General features: G+C 34.6%; 1 protein-coding gene across 3 annotated transcripts in view; it reads right to left on the reverse strand.

Moving 5' to 3' along the window:
- The window catches only part of PPP3CA (protein phosphatase 3 catalytic subunit alpha), a 317,625-nt gene that overhangs the window by 67,643 nt on the left and 228,356 nt on the right, over window positions 1–21,626 (reverse strand). For all 3 annotated transcript variants that reach the window (XM_039468188.2, XM_039468189.2, XM_074396500.1), the window contains exons 3-6: window positions 17,030–17,154; window positions 7,854–7,965; window positions 6,611–6,756; window positions 1,746–1,885 (exon numbers count right to left, since the gene is read on the reverse strand). In XM_039468188.2, coding sequence (XP_039324122.1) covers window positions 1,746–1,885; window positions 6,611–6,756; window positions 7,854–7,965; window positions 17,030–17,154 — 523 coding nt within the window. The remainder of the gene's footprint in view (window positions 1–1,745; window positions 1,886–6,610; window positions 6,757–7,853; window positions 7,966–17,029; window positions 17,155–21,626) is intronic.

Below are 21,626 nucleotides of genomic sequence, written 5' to 3' on the forward strand. Positions count from 1 at the left end.
GTGGCAAGTACCTGTAATCCCAGCTACTCAGGAAGTTTTGGCAGGAGAATCACTTGACACTTGAACCCAGGAGGCAGAGGTTGTGGTGAGCCAAGATCACGCCACTGCACTCTAGCCTGGGCAACAGAATGAGACTCTGTCTCAAAAAAAAAAAAAAAAAAAAAAAGGCTTGATGACACACATCTGTTTACAGCATGGTTTACTGAATATTTTAACTTCACTCTTAAGTCCTACTCTTCCAAAAAAAAAAAAGGCTTCCTTTCAAGATATTACTGCTCACTGATACCACACTTGGTGACTGAAGAGCTATGAAGGAGATGTACTAAGAAGATTAATGTTATTTTCATGCCTAATAACATAACATTCATTCCACAGACCACAGATAAAGGAGTAATTTCAAAGTTATCAGAAGTTTGGATGAAGTTGACTCAAAACCTCATGGCTGACTCTAAACCAGGAAGGAACTGCAGATGTAGTAGAAATAGCAACAGAATTAGAATAAGAAGAGGTGCCTCTGCCAGGCATGGTGGCTCATGCCTGTAATCTCAGCATCTTGGGAAGTCGAGGCGGGCAGATCACTTGAGGTCAGGAGTTCGAGACCAGTCTGGCCAACATGGTGAAACCCCATCTCTACAAAAAATACAAAAATTAGCTGGGTGTGATGGCATGCACCTGTAATCCCAGCTATTCGTGAGGCTGAGGCATGAGAATTGCTTGAATCTGGGAGGAAGAGGATGCAGTAAGTCAAGACTGTACCACCGCATTCCAGCCCGGGCAATAAAGTGAGACTCTATCTGAAAAAAAAAAAAAAAAAAAAAAAGAAGCCAGAAGTTGTGACTGAATTGCTGTAATCTCATTATAAAACTTCAATGGGTAAGGAGTTAACTATATTGTATAGATGGCAAAGAAAGAGTTTGTTTGTTTGTTTGTGTTTCTTAAGATGGAATCTACTCTTGGTGAAAATGCTGTGAATATTGCTGAAATGACAATGAAAGACTTAGAATATTACATCAACCAAGTTTATAAAGCAGGAGCAGGGTTTGAGAGGACTGAATCCAATTTTTAAAGAAGTTCTACTGTGGGGAAAAATGCTACAAAACCCATCACATGCTACAGAAAAATATTTTGTGAAAGGAGGAGTCAATTAATGCAACAAACTTCATTGCTCTCTTTGTTTTAGAAATTGCCATAACCACTCCAACCTTTTGTAACTACCACCCTGATTAGTCAGTAACCATTAGCATCAAGGCAATACCCTTCACTAGCAAAAAGATTATGACTAGCTGAAGACTCAGATGATGAGCATTTTTTTTAGCAATGAAGTATTTTCTGATTAACGTATATACACCTGTGTGTTTTTTTCTTAGATATAATGCTATTGTATACTTAACAGACTACAGTATAGTGTAAACATAATTTCTACATGCATTGGAAAATCCAAAAAAAAAATGACTTGTTTTATTGCAATATTTGCTTTATTGTAGTGAGAATCAAACTCTTAACATCCTCAACGTATATCTGTATATGTATACATATATATTTGACATTTATTTATTCACTTATTCACTTATTTATATTTTCATTTTATAAATACTAAGAATCCATTTGAATAAAACTTTCAAAGTGAGTCATTCATTTATACTAAAGAAGTTATACAAACATTATAAATAAATCAAACACATGGACTAACAAATCCTAGCATTATGAAGAAAACCTGTTTAGGATAGCAAGCTCTCTATTCTCACCTGTAGAAGTACGAACACCCCCTGACCGTGTTGTGAGTGAAATGTTCCTGAGTCTTCTCATTTCCAAAATCTTCCAGGGGGTCTGACCACAGGATATCACACATAGGTCCATATGCAGGTGGTTCTTTGAATCGGTCTAACTAAGAAAAATAGAAGACAGAGAGCAAAATACTAATCTTTGGAAACTTAGAATTCCGACAATATGAGAAACAAGCACTGTGAAGAATGCATCTTCTCCTCAGCTACATTTTGGGGTGAAATGTCCTCTAACTCTCTCTCTTCCTGTCCTTCTTTTTGAGACTGAGTTTCACTCTTGTTACCCAGGCTGGAGTGCAATGGCGCGATCTAGGCTCACTGCAACTTCCGCCTCCTGGGTTCAGGCAATTCTCCTGCCTCAGCCTCCTGAGTAGCTGGGATTACAGGCACGTGCCACCATGCCCAGCTAGTTTTCTGTATTTTTAGTAGAGACGGCGTTTCACCATGTTGACCAGGATGGTCTCGATCCCTTGACCTCGTGATCCACACGCTTCGGCCTCCCGAAGTGCTGGGATTACAGGCTTGAGCCACCACTCCCGGCCTTGTCCTTCTTCCTCATTTCCATATCTTACCTCTCTCTCCAAATTTCTTTCCCACTTCCTTCTGATGAGATCATTTAATATCTACCTTAATCTCACCCTTTACCTTCCTCCTGTCTCTATTACCTCTAGATTTTGCAGTTTCTCTTTTCTCCTATTCTACCTTTCATCATTCTCTCTCCTTACTTACCTTATCTATCCAAGTGTTTTTTGTCATTACCAGTTATTATGACTCTACTTCTGTTTCATTTATTGAAGAAAGACTTTTACTTTCGTTGGGGAAATTCCTATTACTTCCTCAACTGAACTATGATTTAGAAGTCTGGATAAAAAACAATTCCTAGTTTTTATGCTTACGTTATATTTATATATATATATGTATATATATATATATATGTATATATATATATATATATATATATATGTATAATAAAAGCCATGTTTTCTCAAAATCATGTTCTTATATATATATTTAAATATGTTCTTAAATATGTATATATTTAAGAACATGATTTTGAGAAAACATGGCTTTTACTTTAATTGTAGCCATGTGCTATATGATATTTTAGATATTCCTTCATTATGGGCTATCTAGGTTTCTAATGATAAAGTACAAGCTTACCGTAGTTGACTGTAGTGGGCACAAATATAAGTAATGATAAGCAGTAAAATAAAATCCAATTTAGCTGGTCATTCTTAAGTTCACAGTTCTAAGCCTTATAATTTTATCTGAAACCTTCACATGAAATCAATTTTCCAGCTATAAATGTTTAGTGAAGTCATATTTCAATTTTAAAAGGTGCATTTAGAAGGCATATGAGAAATATAGTCACTGGAAAAAACATATCATGATCAATTTTAAACACTTCAGTTTATCCTGATTTAACTGCAACTGAAGGATCTTTGGTGAATCAGCAGATATTATAAAGGCTCTTGAATAAAAGCATACAATAGCTATGAAAACCTATTAATAATTGATATTCTTCATATTTATATTAAAAAAAATCCAATACAGACAAGTGAATATATCTGGTTGACAACTAATCAAATTGTGTATTTTGTTTTCTGGGACATACATTTTATTTTTTCTGATTAATGGTTTTCCTGCACACTACTTTTTATTAGTGTCTACAGAGAATAAGGAAATATTTTATATCTTCAACACCCAAAGAAAAACTCTATATTTCAACCATTATGTTAGCCATAAAATTTCACTGCAAACTTAAACTTGTTGAAGAGATTTAAATAATGTAAACTTTTGAAACAATACATTAAAAAATAATAACACTTGTCCCTGAAAGTACAGAACTTCTTTCTGAAAAATAAGAACTTATTAAGGGCAGAACACCAGAGGAGGGGAAAAATTCTGATTAATGTGAATCCCCAACTAAAGGTCTGCAAAGCAACCAGAATATAACATTTACTCTGGAAAAAGTGTAAAGTATATTTTAAAGTATCACTGACAGTAAAAATAAACAAATACAAAAACATTTGAATTGATATACGGCAAAATAAAACCTAAAAATCATTTTCTGGTTATGTGCAGAGCTTAATGATATATATGAAAATTGAATATAGCATCTAAAATATGTTGGGAAGTAAGTCCTAAGGTTGTTAGGTGATATTTTAAAAAATCTATTTAATTTATGATATGAAGTTTATTTCAAAAAAAGTCCATCAGATTAAAAAAGAATGAGCTGGTTACATTCACGCAGCAAGAAACAATTTTTTTTTTTTTTTGAGATACAGTCTTGTTCTTCGCCTAGGCTGGAGTGCAGTGGCTTGATCTCGGCCCACTGCAACCTCCACCTCCCGGGTTCAAGCGATTCCCCTGCCTCAGTCTCCTGAGTAGCTGGGATTATGGGAGTGCACCACCATGCCCAGCTAATTTTTGTATTTTTAGTTGAGACGGGGTTTCACCATGTTGGTCAGGCTGGTCTCGAATTCCTGACCTCATGATCCGCCTGTCTCGGCCTCCTAAAGTGCTGGGACTACAGACCCGAGGCAATGCACCCAGCCCAGAAAGAAACAATTTTATACTGAATTAGCATCACATCTCTAATGTACTTTAAATATAGAACAAAGACCAATACTCTATGCTCTATAGGACACCAGAAATAAGTGTGAAATAATGTATGAACACAAAGACACAGAGCAACAAAGTTTATTTATTGTGCTTTTGCTTGAATCTTAAAATAAAAAGCATGCATTTTCTTTCCAATAGGAAAGTAAATACATTATTTTTATACTTGAACACTTGAACCTCAATGATAGAGTATTAAGGAAGAACTTGAATGTTTTATTTTGCCTAACCGAAACATAGTTTTTCCTCTAAAAACTAATGAACTTTAAGAGAATACTGAGTTCATGGTAGTAGAGATTTATGGTATGTAAATACATTCCTAATTTACTGAAGTATTTTCTCAAAACCATGAGTTTCATAAACAAAAGTATTAAAGAAGCACTATAAATGAGAGTCATATGAAAATGGTTATTCATTTTGTAGTAGAGGTTCACAGCCTTTCTGCTGGTGATTGCGTCTTTATAGCCCTATCCTTTCTGTTTATTCTCTACAGTATAGAACTCTATTCAGAATATCAGTTCTGTTCAAATAATGAAAACAGTGTTTTGAGCAAAGTTTTCACTAATACCCCTTTTAAGGAGGACACTCAGTAAGTTTCTCATCTTCTATCTGAGGTCATGAAATTTGATCGCGGCAAGAGAATAAAACATAAATGCATGTCTTTGATGCCCAACATTTGCTAACAAAAACTACTGCACTTATGTGTAATTTGACATTTTCCATTTTCCAAAACTATTTAAGTGGTTATCATGTTAATATGATACATGGATACATGAATAGATAAAATATTTGCTTTCCTTCTCCACTGAACACAAGGAGAAAATATTGTAATAATTTAATAACTTAAGGCAGCTGTAAATGTTATTCAGCATATGGACTTCTAAGACTTAATTAGCAATCAAGTTTCCAAAATCTGAAGAAATGAAAAAAAAAAAAAAAACAACAAAACAGTTAAATGGCAATCAATCAAACAAGTAACACCAAGGGAGTCTTTGTATGAATGCCCCTAAAGATAAGTAAGATCAAGAATCTGAATTGTGTCTGTGGTTATTCTTAAGTGAACCTATACTTAAGAAATAAATTCTGTACCTTGAGATTAGAACATCACTTATTTGAAGCCAAAGTCTACCTGTAAGATATTGGGCTTAAATAAATACTTAGTATGTATGTTCAGAACAAATCTCAGCCAAATTCCAATCTTTATAGTTCAAATACAGTAATTTAGAACCATGTGACCAATTTATTCTTACCAGAATTACTGGTGAGGATAATAATAAAAGGCTAGAATTATTTCCTTATCTCTATTCTATGGGATAAGTACAATCATATTTTCTAATGTCTCTAAAAGTATAGGAAAGAAGATAAATACAGTTTTCAACCATTATAATTCCTCCAGAAAAATACTGACTTAGATTTCCTAGATAGAAAGCTTGGTGATGAAAACAACTTTTCAATAACATATATTATAAATATTGATGTGAAGAAATTATCATACTTTAAAATAACTCCAAGTAATATTATTTTTAAATGACCTAAGAAAACATTTACATTGCTTTCTCTCTTTGGCAATTTTGGCACCAAGAAATATACACTGAGATTTTTCATTATCTCTATTTTTTCCCTTACATCATTGCAATCATCAGAGTTAGAAACACAACCAAAGAAATAAAAGATTGTCTACTGTACTACATAAAACTATCCCATGTTATTAGATTTACTCAAGAAAAAGACACAATCCACTTCCACATTCAATGTAACTCATTTTTTTTGCTGGTTTAAAAAACTGTTAATAGCCAATGCTAAACGGCAGTACTTGTTAAACACAGTTTAATGGTTATGTTATGGTATTTTCCCAAGGGCAAAGCAACATTTCTAGCATAATATATCATGAATATGCAATGGATTGTTTAAAAAAAAGCCAAATGGAAATGATAAGGCATATTTTTTTAGAGGTCAAATATTTTATATTTCCAAAGACACATGTCAGATGGTAAGACCAACCCTGAGGCTGTAGAGATAAAAACTCTTCCAAGTATAAACATATCTTCCTTTCTTGATAAAAATTTAACACAAAGAAGAGATTTGTGACACTTTAAATTATTTTAACTCAAAAGGATAAAGATAGTGACAAACGTGGGGTAATTAATGTCTTCTATTTATTATGGTAGCACACAAAACAATTAGACTTCGAAAATAACAAAACTTACTTTTCTGATATCATCTAAAGTGTTAATCTCTGGAGACAAGCCACCATGTACACACAGGAACTGCTGGTTCATCAGGGCAGCCAGGGGAAGGCAGTCAAAGGCATCCATACAGGCGTCATACACGCGTTCTGAATACTTTATTTTACCTTTTAGAAGTGATAAAAAAAATACCCATGATATATAGGCAGGATCATTTCATTGAAATAGTTTTGGTTTTTTTGAGAAGTTTTATTGTTAGGACCATATTATTAACATAAAAGAACACTGCACAATTCTAAAACATAATTAAGATTTTTTTTTTTGAAACTAACATGTTAATCTTTTATATCTACTGTTTCCTGTTTTTGTCATTCATTCATATTTTATAATTTTCATAACTTTTTGTATAGCAAGAAAATTTGTATATACATTCTGGTTATTTATCTGCAGATGTCTCACCATAAAAATGTACATGAACAACTGGAAGACCAACAGAAAAACAGCCATAAAGCTGCTTGATGTCCCCTAATAATTTTGTAGTAAAGCAGATGGCAAGACATTTTCTAAAGTTGTTTCTATCTCACTGCACATTGCTTTTCCCATGACTTATATCTAATGTTTTAAGAGGAGAAGTCTTTATGCTCCACTGAATAAAGGACTAAATGAAAAAGAAAAATACTGATATGTATAGACAGATTCTCTGGCCTTCCATTTAACTGTATTTATATGTGGAACAAAAATGTAATGTTTTATATACCTATGTAACATTCAGTGAACAATAAAGAAAATTGTAAGGAGGAAAAATAAATTTTAAAAAGTACTCCACACTCCTACTGTCTATGTCTAAAGAATGACATCATCTTCAATTTTATAAGACTCACTAGAAGCTAGCATTTATTGGGTCCAAAACAGAGGCATAGGATTGAATTTGCCCTCCATTTGTGTTTCTTGAGTAATGTGAGATTAATAGGTAGAATTATTATTCTAAACAGTAGTATCCCTAAATCACTTGTTTCTTAGGATAAATTATATCAAATCTTAATTCGAATTCTTCAACCACTTTATAGAGAAGTTCTAGTTTACAAACGAATTCTGGATTCTCATAAATGTCCTTGTATAGAAAGAAATATGGGATGATACGAAAGAGTGTCACTTTAAGTTTTTGTCTTTTAGGCAATGGATTATATTGTATGTATCTTAGTATTGATTAAAATTACTGTTTAGCACATATAGTGTTAAAGGAAGGAGGGTGACGTATACTTACATTCTTGTTTAAATGTGAAATACTCTGTTAGATGTCTACATTCATGATTTCCACGAAGTAAAAACAGTGTTTTGGGGTAAAGAATTTTCAAGGCCCACAAATACAGCACACACTGAGAAAAATAAAAATCATATAAAAATAAATATTCTTTCCTTAATACTTATGCATTTCATTGTTCACATATCATAAAGACATGAATAAAATGTGTAACCATGACCAAAAGTCCCCCCAAAACTGGACCTTAGTAGATATTGACAATCAAACAGAAAACATTACTTTGGTAAAAAGCCAACGTCCGTCTACACCTAAAACATACATCCACACACTGAGGATCATATATCACAAGAAAACAGTAGACTACATATGGTCAATAGAAGGAGAATTATGTGACCTGAGGAAGTGGGAGTCAAAAAAGAAAAATGGAAGAGGAAGAAACTAAAATATACTAGAAATAAAAATATACTAGTGTAAAAGCATGATAAGAAATACTGGTATGTGTAGCGAGATTCCCTAACTTTCAATTAAATTTATGTATAAATCAAAAACTTAAGATTTATATACCAAAGACACTGACAGAAAAGACAGTATGCTGGGAGAGAGCAGAAGCAACGAACTAGAGATGGAGAAAAGTAATAGAAAACAGAGACACAGGTCAGGTTAGGCTGAGCTTGTCAGTGCTTTGCTCCCCCTTTTGGTTGTACTTTATCTTTCCAATTCTTCCATTTCTGTTACCTGATTTTTAAAAAATAATTAGCTTTATAAAGGGAAGTCACTTTATTTTACTTATTAATTTCATAAGGTATAGGAAAAGCACATTTCATATACCTTGAAACTCTCAACTTGGTTACTTGGTTAATCGTAGTCTATAAAAATGATGATCAGTTATGCATTCGCCAAGTTGGGAATACATCTACATTTGACATAGTCTTCCTGGAATGAGCATTAAGACAACTGGAATACTCAAGTATTAATACCAGTAATTTGTTAACATCAACTGACATTTGTTAAGAACCCATAGAGAACAGAAAACTAAGCTTTGACAAACAAGTATGCTTTATATCCTCATAAAACCTATATTCCAAAAGTACAGTTAAGATGATACAGAAACTTAGCTTACTGAGATAAGTCTAATTCCGGTTACTCAAATCTGAAACCAAAATCAATGAGATTTATACATTAATAATTGGCTTTCCAATACAGTAGATATCCTGGATATTATCTACAGTGTAAAGCTGCTGACTATTTGTAGTGCTACTTGTAAAGAATAATCATCTCTTTTAGCTTATATGACAATTTACGAAATGAGTGAGAACTAATTATATTTGACTATACAGACCAAGTTCTGGAGAAAATACTAATTATCAGAAAAAAAGGTCTATTATTTTGTTGTTCAAACAAGATCTCTATGTAATTATGATTGAAGTAAACAAAGTAATAGGTTGACATTAAATTATATATGTTACTTTAATTAACTTTCTAATTACCACTTTCTGATTATAGTTATGAACTAAAGTTCAAGTGACTAATAATATTAATATGTCTGAAAAGTTGACCGTATGGCATGCACAAGTGATCCTTGAAGCATCATGATCTGTTGATGTGTGTAAATTTCCTGTTACCTCAGCGAGCAGTCCAGTAGCTTAATGAGTCTCTGCTACAGATCGGGTTTTATAGCTGTAGTTACGTATTTCAATAAAAAGAGTTTGTATTACTGAAGCTTGTCTCACATTTCAGAGAAGATATTCATAAACTATTATTAATGTCAAGAGGATTATTCCTAATTTAAAATGTATGAGGCCGTACCCTAATCTGAAGGTAATATATGTATTTTTCCAAATTGGTTGTTAATTTAGGATGCTTTAAAATATATTTGTATGTTGAAATTGCTGTTTTGAATATATTTTATTTATATGCTGGGGGAGAGAATACATGTTTTGAAGGCACTTAGACTACTTTTATTCGTTTTTTTTTTTTTTTTCTTTAAGAAAAGTATAACATAGCCAGTGAAATGTCCGTAACTGAAATCACAGTTTAATTAATTTTTACACATATCCCATGAAACCACTACCCAGATACAGTTATATTTCAGCACTCAAAAGGCTCCTTTCAGCCTCCTCCTAGTCAATATTCTTTTGAAAATGTCATTATAATTCTGATTTCTTTAGATCAGTTTTGCCTGTAAAAATGTGTCTTAAACCGAAGCTCTACCTCTGCAATTGAAAATCTAAACTGCAACTTTTTAACCACACTGAAATAGCACTAGAGGAATCACATTCTAGGACCCACATTTTCTTTTTTTTTTTTTTTCTGCTATCTGTTAAAGACCTTTTTTTGACATTAGTGTGCAGCTTTATCCCTCCAGTCTTAATTACCACAGTTCTTTCATAACTGAAAGCTCAAAGTGGGATATATAAATGCACAATGCTAAATATTTCTATCCTATATATTTATACCTTTTAAATGATGCAACATACATTTAATGTCTATTACTATTTAATGGATGTAAAGCACCTAGTATATGGTAGGAGTTAAGGAAATACTAGTTTCCTTTCTGTAAATGAAAAAGAAGGAAAGGAAGGAGGGAGGGAGGCAGGGAGAGAAAGGAAGGAGGGAGGAAGAGAGTCAGGGAGCAAGGGAGGGAGGGGGAAAGGAAGAAAGGGAGAAAAGGAAGGAGGGGATGGGGAGGGGGTAGTGGAGGGGGAAGGGAAGCAAAGGAGAAGAGAGAAAGAGAAACAGAAGGCAGAGAAAGAGAGAAAGAGAGAAATATAAATCAATCTAAATTCTTGGCTCAAAATACCCTAAAAATAAGTCTTCTTTTCACATTTTATTTCCTTCTCCCCTGTGACAAGAATAAAATATCTTCCCAAACATTGACTAAAACCACAAATGCAGCCAATATGGAATAAGTGGCATGGTAAACGAAAGGGCAAGGGTGGACTGGAGGTGGAGCCCTGCCAGCCTTCTCCCTCAACATCTGGTGGGAGAGAGCTGCCAAGTACAACACTGTCTTGCCGGCAACTATTTTACCATCTAAAGCTCTAACATTCTGGAGAACTGAAGATCTTCAGCAAATCATAACATGATAGTTTTTAAAAAGGGAAAGTCTTCTGTAAAAAAAAAATCATAATCAATGAAAGCAGTGAAATACAATTAGTTACTTGTTTATTTTTGTCTATGTGGTATCAGATGGCTAATTTGAATCAAATTTTCACTGAATTAATTGGTGAAGGTAGAAACAAAGGGCTGTGTCACACTGGCCTTTTCTGCCTGGTAAGATGTAAATGAGGTGCACTAATCACTTCAACTGGACCCCACTGTCTTTCTATTCTGACTCTTAATTAAATAAATATTTACACGGTAAGGTTAGTTTACACTACTCAACATGAACGATTGAGCATCGTCTATTTTTAAATTCAATTTTTGCCACAGACATAGCTTTGTCCTGTTTAATTTTTTCCTATCTTCCCCAATAAAGCAGCACTAAGAATATAATTTTCTTCGTTAGTTTAATTGGTTCACTCACAATAATAGTGCAACGATTTACTTTGTAATCTATGCTTTTAATGATAAGTATTCTTGAAAATTGCATAGAGAAGTAAAGGAGGATGTAAAAGAGGAAGGAAGGAAGTAAAAATAAAAGCTTTAGGTATATATTACTCAGAGCTCTTTAAAGTAACTATTTGTGCTGTGAGACATTCCAATCAAAAGTTCTGCCTCTCAATCATTGGACAATGAGGTGAAGGATCTGCATCAGTTGGGAAAAGATCCAAACTGCTGAAATGTCAAATGTAGCTCCTCTAAGGCATCACTTGCCTGCTCTGACAAGCACGTAGACAGGCAGGAGTGGAACTGCAACGCACTGTAAGGACGACTGGCTACAGGGAGACAGCCAGGCAATTTCTTCCTCATGTCTGTGGCTTCACTCTGTCACCTAACATCTCTTGTGCCACTTGCTTGTTATTCTTAAGCAGAAGCATGGAACACTGCATGACTTGCTGTGGTTCATTCTGGTCTACAGATTGACAGCTAATAAACACAGCAACTCTTTACAGTTAAACGTGCTTGAGGCCTGGAGTTGAGATCTGGATCTAAGCTGAGAAGCCAGCTCACTGCTAAGCTCAAGTCAGTGCAGTGCAAAAAGACTAGAAAGGGAGTTTGTGGAAGTGAATAGAAGTAAACAGCTGTGTGTGCCTGTTTGCAATTCTAAGTTTTTCCTTGGGTTCTCAGAGAAACACAGCCAGACTTATATATACACATATGCTTGATCAAAGAGATTAGGTAGTGTAATGCAATCATCGGAAAGAGCAGTCGTTGGTGTAAGACAAATTATTACTCAAAACAAAATTACCTCTTTCATCACTACTAAAAAGCTTGCTTGTCTTATTTGGGCTAACTTTGTGGGAAATTATTTCTAATTTTGGCAAAAGGAGAAGACTGGGGTGGGGGTAATGCATAAAATGAGCTCTATGTACTGCCCAGAGCATATTACCTAGTGCTTACAAATATACCCAGCAGCGACTGTTTGAAATCCGAAATTATCCTTCAAAGCGGACTTGGTAAAAATTAAACTAAAGTGCTCCCCTTTGCCCAGAGGATAGCCAAAGGAGAATACATGCGGTGGAGCCCTGAATTATTGAGAAGAATTGAGATCCTTTTGAAGCCTGTTAGAATAATACACGCTGGAAAACGGAGCTTTTATTTTAGGATTTTTCTTAAACCAACAGTATCATACTCACAAAGAACACTTTATACTTAATGCTTTGATCTTCAGATTATATAGACAGGGAGAGGGCTGTGTGACCCTGTTTGTACATGCATGGGTGAGTATAATAGTGTGTACCAGTTTCTGCATTATTGATTTTATTTTTATTTTTTTGTTGGTGCTTTGTGGTACATCTGATGAATATACTACAGCAAAAGCCTGGGGTTAGTGGAAGAACACAGGCTTAGAATACCAGCACTGCCATTTACCATGTGCGACCTTCGAGACCCAGTTTCTGCACTCATAAAAGGAACATATTTACATGTTCTTCTAAAGCTGTCAGGAGTAAGTGAGATCATTTAAACCATGAAACAATAGCATTTACAACATGCTAACAATGTCAGTTTCCTTAATCCATGATAAAAAAAAAAATCCTTAAAAGTATTTTCAGTAGGTACACTTTATATAAATGTCCATTTTAATTTACATATGATATCAACAAGCCATTCCAAAGCCCCACAAAGGTCACAGTATAACTAAAATGGAACATTTCATATATGAGACATTTTGTCATTTTTGTATGTATGTGACAAGTCCCTGGGCTGTAGTTTTAGACTCCTGAAATTTAATTAAAGAACTGTTTTTGAAAATGAGGACTCCAATACATGCATTTTACAACTTTTAAATGCCCCATAATTCCTACATTTGATATGTCACTAACATCTAGTTAGATCCTTTGCTTGAATTTCAAAAGGGGCAAACTATACAAAACAGCAAATTTCATAGTTCAAATATATAGATTAATTGTAGACTTTAAAGAAATCTGCTGAGGAAGAAATTAGTGCTTTTTAACATCTTTTTTTTTTTTTTTTTTTTTTTTTTTTTTTTTTTTTGACATGGAGTCTTGCTCTATTGTCAGGTTGGAGTGCAGTGGCACAATCTCAGCTCACTGCAACCTCCACCTCCCAGGTTTGAGCGATTCTCCTGCCTGTCTCCCAAGTGGCTGAGACTACAGGCTCACGCCACCATGCCCAACTAATTTTTGTATTTTTAGTAGAGATGGGGTTTCACCATGTTGGCCAGGATGGTCTCGATCTCTTTATCTCATAATTCACGCGCCTCGGCCTCCCAAAGTGCTGAAATTACAGGCTTTAGCTACCACACCCAGTAACGTCTTTACTTAAAAAAATAGAACTCTAAAACTCTCTAGTTAGGAAAAGTTTTAGAAAATTTCAGGTGATTCAAGGACAGAGATTCAGAAGCCTGAACTCTTCAAGTAAAAAAAAAAGGTAGATAAAGACCAGTAAGATTAAAGAATATTATCCAAAGATGGAGTTGATGGGACAAAGAGGGAAAAGTCCAACTGTGCCCATTGCTACTCAAGCCATACATGATGTAGTACCTTACTATAAAATTAATAAGCAAGTGTTGTTGCCTTTGATTAACTTTGGAAAGATACAAAGTTGTGAAAAATCACAAATGTTATATTAAAAAAAATTCCAATGTAACACAACATTATTTGGCTGACAAAAATAATCACTCCATCATGATAGTCTCAGGATTTCCTCACTTAGACGGCAAGCTTCAAGGAAAGCAGAATACCTATTTCATTCATCCTCAAAAACTTTATTAGGAGCACTATAAATAAATGTTAAATGAGTAAGATGAATTTAAGAGTTACTAAAATTATTTTAAAAATATTTACTTAGAGTCTACATAACCCAGGCCAGATTACAGGCTCACACACTTTGTAATCTGAGCACTTAGGGATGTCAAGGTGGGAGATTCACTGGAGCTCAGGAGATGGAGACCAACCTAGGCAACATAGTAAGAACCTGTCTCTACTAAAAGCAAAAATTAACTGGGCATGGTGGTGTGTGCCACGTATGGTCTCAGTTACTTCGGAGGCTGAGGCAGGAGGATCACTTCAGTCAGGGAGATTGAAGCTGCAGTGAACTATGACTGTGCCACTGCATTGTCGCCTGGGTGACAGAGGGAGACCCTGTCTCATTAAAAGAAAGAAAAGAAAAAAGAAAAGAAGTGAAGAGAAGATAAAAGATAAAGATTCTATATAACCCTAATTCAAGGGGAAGAGCAGAAATCTTTGTACTTCCATTGCTGTTTCTTGCCTACCACAGTCTTCCTTATACCTGACCACATACGAAATCACCTATGGCCATATCAACAAATTATGGCTCATGAGATACAAGTTGAAGGAACTGGGCCATTTCTGGGAAACAGCCTTAACAAGAAGACATGCCCTTCTCTTTCTCCCTTTCCTTCGTGTTGAATATTACGTGGAGAAATGATGGTTGAAGCTGATGTAGCCATCTTGGGTCACTAGGTTGTCTTTGGAATGAGGTCATGAATATCAGAGCAAGAAAGCAGGTGGAGCCTAGAACCCAGCACCGCACTGTGCCACACCAGTCCTGGTTTGCCGTCAACAGGCAAAAGACAGAAAAACATCTATCTTGTCCAAACCACCATTATGTAGGAGTTTTGTTTTGTTGTGGTTAATCCTGGCAAATACCAGTCCTAACGTGATATAAAGGTCTTGCAAAATTAGTACTCAATTGCTTTTCCATTAGCTAAGCTGGTCATGTTGGCCCCAAGAACAAAACAGGGTTAGCAGAGTTTGCTAATTTCTTTCTCTGTACTTTTGCTCACTTTAATTTTCTTCCCAGCTAAATCTTACTTGTTTTTTGATTCAGTCTTTCCCAAACATGTGTGTTCTTAATATTCTCTCACTTTTCTCTAATCCTATCATACTTATTATTTTGTACATCCTTTAATCACAAAGTTTTAATAATCCATTCAAATAACTGAACCGTGGATGATCACCTGTTCCAGGCTTCTGATTGTATACAGATTTTTACGGTTCTATTTTCCAACATAGATTTAGATTTCTAGAGAGCAAGAACGTATATTACATTTTAAAAAATTCCTCACAGTCCTATTCATAGTGCATATACATTTTATATGCTTGACAATACTTATTTATTAAATGGAGGAAATAGTAAAAATTTATTTACTCTTCTGGGATTTATACACCGTTACAATTCCTTCTTCTCTCACTGCCACCAGGAATAATTAAGAAATCTGTGATCTTTAAATGCAGAAAGGATTATTATGCTGGTGTAAATACGTGTATGTTTATATAAACTTTTCTGTGTCTGTGTGTAATCGGTGACTAAAGGTGAATTAAATAACTGAAAAATAAAACTAATATAATCTTTATAAAATTTTATAAAGAAAAGCTGTTTAACAATGACATGCTGTTAACAGTAAATATTCCTTTAGTAAATAAAACTATAATAAATTTTTTAAAATACAGAATCTTTTTCTATGATTATTATGAATATATGATGTTGGTGTGAGTCTCTCTAATGTTGATTTCTCTCTTTAATTAAGAACAATCATTTCCCTTTTTAATGCTCTTTTTTGATAGCACATGTCAGCTACTGTACACAAGGTCTGATTCTTTAAAACCTATTCAATTTCAAACCATTTCTTTCAATAAATTATTTATTAACACACCATGTTAGGCACCAAGAAGAACAAAGATATGAATAAAACAATGTCTCTGCCTTTATTTTGAATGTAGTTTTACTTACTTAAAACACATACAGATGGAGGCTGTGGAAGAACATCTACTCAAAGGTTATCGTTTTGTTTTAATTAATGAGTTTGACAAATTATTCTAGTTAGATGACAGGCGCCATAAAAGACAAAATACAGCAGTAATAAGTGTATTCACACATGCACAGTCACAGACACAGACACATGTACTTCACTATCAATTTACACAGGTAAGTTACTGTCTCATAATTTCAAGGCATAAACATGCAAATCCATGCCTGCTTATTTAATCAACTTTGATTAGTTCTTTCAATGGAAAATGGAATTATTTATTGTAAACTAAGATGTAAATTTTGCAAATTTGCAAATATATAAAATGTACAAAAGGCAAGATCTTACTATTTACCATTTTTTGGGCATCTCTATTAAAAAATATGGGAATCAGGCTGGGCTTGGTTTCCCGTACGTAATCCCAGCATTTTGGGAGGCTGGGGCGGGTGGATCACCTGAGGTCGGGAGTTCGAGATCAGCCTGGCCAACATGGTGAAACTCCATCTCTATGAAAATACAAAAGTTAACCGGGCATGGTAGTGGGCACCTGTAATCTCGGCTACTCAGGAGGCTGAGGTAGGAAAATGGCTTGAACCCTGGAAGCAGCGGTTGCAGTGAGCAGAGGTGACGCCACTGCATTCCAGCCTGGGCGACAGAGCCAGACTCCATCTCAAAAACAAACAAACAAAAAACATATAGGAATCAACTGAAAATAGAACATGTAATATCCAATGAATTAAGTGCAATACATTTCATTGTTAGAGGTTTCCATAGGGCAGTAACATTTATTGCTTTTATTTTTTTTGAGATACTGAACAGCTAAGAAGGTGTGATGTAGACTTACTTCGATACTGAAGTACCCTCTGTCAACATAGTCCCCTAAGAAGAGGTAGCGAGTGTTGGCAGGAGATCCCCCGACTTCAAAGAGCTTCATCAAGTCAAAGAATTGTCCATGAATGTCCCCACAAACTGAAAGAAACAAAATTCATTTTATGGTCATATTATGTTAGGAATTTGAATTAAATAAAATTCCAAAATTTTAGATCCAGACTTAATTTCAAGTTTATCTGGGCCAAAAGATTCTTTTGCAGAAAAAGAAAGTAAGGCAGAAAAGCTAAGTACTTTGCTCAGGTTTCCAAAGTTAATTAGTGGCAAACCTGGCTCTAATGTCTGGGTTCACTAGTATACAGATTAATTATAAAAAATGAAGACAATAATAACAATAACGGCTATCACTGTGCACTTAACAATTCTGTATGAGATGCTGCTAGGACGTTTATACACATTTTCTAATTTAACCCTAATAATGCCATGAGATATATTTTCATTTTGCAGGTAAGAGATGACACAAAGAATGGTTCAGGAATTTGGCATAATCTATGTACAACCGAGGTCTGAATACATGGCCACTACACATTACTGCCTCCTGTAAAGAAAGAAACTTTGACATGTATCATAAAACCTGGATTTCATTGAATCCAAAATGTTCTCTATTGTAAGACACATCACTGGTTTACCTACCACTAAGAAAGAAAGAAAAAAACTATTAAGTTTAAATAATAAGGAGGATTTTTATAAAATGTTAAAGTGAAAAAAACTGTAAGTATTAAAAACTGTGAAACAGTACCAAAAAATTACCGGGAACTGGTATTTCTTAACATTCTCACTTTCTCTTTTAAAACAAGTTTCTTGGAAGAGCTATTCTGTCTCTTAAAAAAAAATCATTTTTTAAAATATTTATTTCATTTCCACTTTCAGAGCTCTAAAAAATAATATTTTTAGGCCAGGCATGGTGGCTCACACCTGTAATCCCAGCACTTTGGGAGGCCGAGGAGGGCAGATCATGAGGTCAGGAGTTGGGAAACCTGCCTAGCCAACATGGTGAAACCCCATCTCTACTAAAGACACAAAAAATTGGCCAGGCGTAGTGATGTGCACCTGTAACCCCAGCTACTAGGAAGGCTGAAGCAGGAGAATCGCTTGAACCTGGGAGGTGGAGGTTTGCAGTGAGCCAAGATCATGCCTTTGTACTCCAGCCTGGGCAACAGGGTGAGATTTTGTATTAAAAAAATAAATAAACAAAAATAATATTTTTATTTCTATTATACAGATAAGGGAATAATATAGCTTAGAGAGGTTATGTTGCTTGGTAAGGTCACTGCTAAAAATAAATGACTCAGGGCTTAAATTCTGATTCACCTGATCCAAAGCTTTTTCTGTCAGCTACCACATTATGGTATCTTTGATATTTTTATATGATTATACATATGTGTTTGTGTGTGTATGTGTGTGTGTGTGTATAACATTTTAAAAATTTTGTGTTGAATGGTGAACATGATGTGGCTGCTTCTGCAACACCAAGAGTTACACAGAATGAATGTATTCGCGAATAAGAAATCGGGAGGCCAAAAGTAGATCTTAACACATTATATCCTGCAATTACAAGCAAGTTATTGAAATGTTTTCAATTTCATTCCTTTATTTGACAAAAGTTCAGAGAAAAAAATAAAATGAGTTTAATGATGAAACAATGATAAAACAATGAAATAAAAATGTTACATGCTATAAATTCCTATCTTTACTATCAAGAATTAGCTACTAAAAACCCGTAGCACTATAAGCATGAAGCAGGTACAGATGGATTCCATTTTAGAACGTCTGCACTTGGTAATTTTAAATACTAACAAAATGGCTGTAAATAACAAGAGCTTTAACTACTAATGCATCCCTTTGGCAGACTGCAATCATACAGCCTCTTCCCTCTATTGAGCATGAGATACACAGTAGAAATATCAGAAACATTCTTCCATTTTTGAAAGAATACATTTTAGAAGATAGTTAACAAATGATTTTTTATTCCTAGAGCAAATAAATCCATATTCTGAGGCATTAAGAAGTTGGTTTGTGAGACACATCATATACTTCCTTGTAATCATATGTGAGATCTAAGCCAGGGGAAATAAATAAAGAGCACTGGATGGGATGGTCCAAACACTGCCAGGCATGGATGCCAGTGCCTGCTCTGGGGAATTTCACAGCTATATTTGGAGCTGTAAAAACTAACATAAATAGTAAAACACTTCTTAAAACTTTTATATATTTTTATATATGTGTATATATAATATGATATCAGCATAATTTAAAAATTATCCATCTTAAAAACTTAATTAGCACATTTTTATTACCAAATTTTTAAATAGGCAAGGATAAAGCTTATTAGCTAACAAGTAATAATATAATTACTTTTCTACCTATGTATCTATTGAAGTTATAGTTGGTATGGATTACTTATCACAAGTGCCAGTTTCTCTCAAATTGTAGGAATCTTTATATCAGTCATATATATGACATGTTTCAGACCAAAAATTACAATACGGAAAATACATGGTTGGAAACCATACCTTCACATGCTCTCTAAAGTTAACGCTTCTCATTAACTTTAAAAGTTCAAGGAAGGAACTTCGAGGAAACAAATTATGAAGCACAACATTTCTTTGCATCGGATTTTATGCAGCCCTTCATATTCAGTGTGTGTGACGCTGGCACTGTGTATAGCCCACGTCTTGCTACTGGCTCTCTCCCTCTCCTTGCTCCCTAACAGAGAGGAGAGGGTCAGACATTTGGTAAGTAAGGCTCAGGGAAAACAGGAACTCAGGTGAGGGGCTAAGACACAGGCTTTAGACATTATTTGGAATTTGTATGGCAAGTTTAATAGTTATGTTTTAGGTTATTATTAAAATATTCCCAAGACAAAATGGCTAATCAAAGGCATTAGAGGGTGGGGTATCATTTAAAGGCCTAGTCTCTGGATCCACACTACTCAGGCTCCAACTTGGACATTTACTCAACTTCTCTGAGCTTCAAATGTATTTATCAATAAAATGGGGGTAGTATTGGTACCTTACCTTATTGGGCTATGGTGAGAATTAAATGTGTTAATATCTAACAGGCTTAGAAGAATTTCTGGAGTCTAATAAGAATTTAGCAAATGCTGTATCAAAGTGGCATTTCAAAATGGCTGTATCTAAAATTTCAAGATCCCAGGCAGAACAGAAATCTGGTGCTTGGAGTTGGGGGGGAATAAGGAATGACAGAATGGAAGGCATTGTAGAGGCATTCTAAAGCATCTTCTCTCCCCTTTCTGGCTTCTTATACCTTTTTTATCCTTCCATTTGAATTCCTGGCCATATCTGAAGATTCAAGGATAATTGCTTTTTACCTCTGTATATGTAAATGACATAAATACCAAGACATTAATTTACGTTGTAAACTGCAGGTTAGGCATCAAGCATTATAGCAACTAACATACAACTGAAGCATAATCTCACAGCCAGAATGAAAAAAAAAAGTCTCTAGACAATGCAAAAATTATGAGGATATGTTTCCTTTGGTTGAAGTATAGAAGTACATTATCATGAATTTAGTTTTATAAAAACAAAATTAATCTCTTCTTTCTGGTCTATAATAACTTTGTGGTAAGAGATAATCTCAGTGATTTACAACATCACTGCAATAATTGGATTTTGGCTTGATGATATAAAATAGAAAAGAGCAATTGCTGTAAACTCTGCATAGAAAACAAAATACCCTGAAATTTATTACACATCTGATCATCACACTGTCATTGATCTTACCTTAGAGCAGCCATAGGTCTTTTATAGAAAAGCCACCTATCATAATGTTCAGTAAAGGAAAACAATGTGTATACATAATCATAAAAAGATTAAAAGCCAAACAAAAGAAAATAGTAGTTCAAGAAAAACACAATTTTAAAAATGAAGGTATTTTCTTCCTCGAATTTTCATAGGCTGCCCTCCTTTCATCCATAAGGTCTCAGATATATGTTACATGCTCAGTAAGGTCTTTCTTGATCATCCTGTGTAAAGAAGCAGTCTCTCTACCATCATCCTTTACTTTCTTCACAGAATTATGCCACAATCAGCATTATCTAGTTGATTCATTTGCATGCTTGTTTCTTCTCTGATTCTTCCCACTGAAATATAAACTCTGCTAAGCTGGGTACCTTGTCAGTCTTGTTCGCCATATCCCTAGTGCCTACACACGTGTGCCCAGGAGGCACACTGGAAACACTTGCTGTGCTAGCATTCTTCTACGAGGCCTATACCATGCCTAATTTGAAAATCCTTTACTAAGACCAGAGATTTTGAGATGCCCTTGGGACTCACAGAGATTGGTAAGTTTGTGGAGTCTGCTTTAATGGAAACCGACGGCCTCAACTTATCTGAGATTGTGCCTGTTTTAAGCCTTTAAGTTACAGGTTTAATATGGTGTGCATCAAGTCTGGGATAGAATGTGGAACCTTCACCATATCTTATAGTTGTTTTCTCCACCTAATTCTACATCGGAACCACTTCGAGAGGTTTCAAAACTACAGATTTCTGGGCCCTGAATCAGAATCTCCAGAGATGCAGATTCACTAA

Source organism: Saimiri boliviensis, chromosome 3 (assembly GCF_048565385.1).
Source record: "Saimiri boliviensis isolate mSaiBol1 chromosome 3, mSaiBol1.pri, whole genome shotgun sequence".
In the NCBI taxonomy this organism is placed as follows: Eukaryota; Metazoa; Chordata; class Mammalia; order Primates; family Cebidae; genus Saimiri; species Saimiri boliviensis.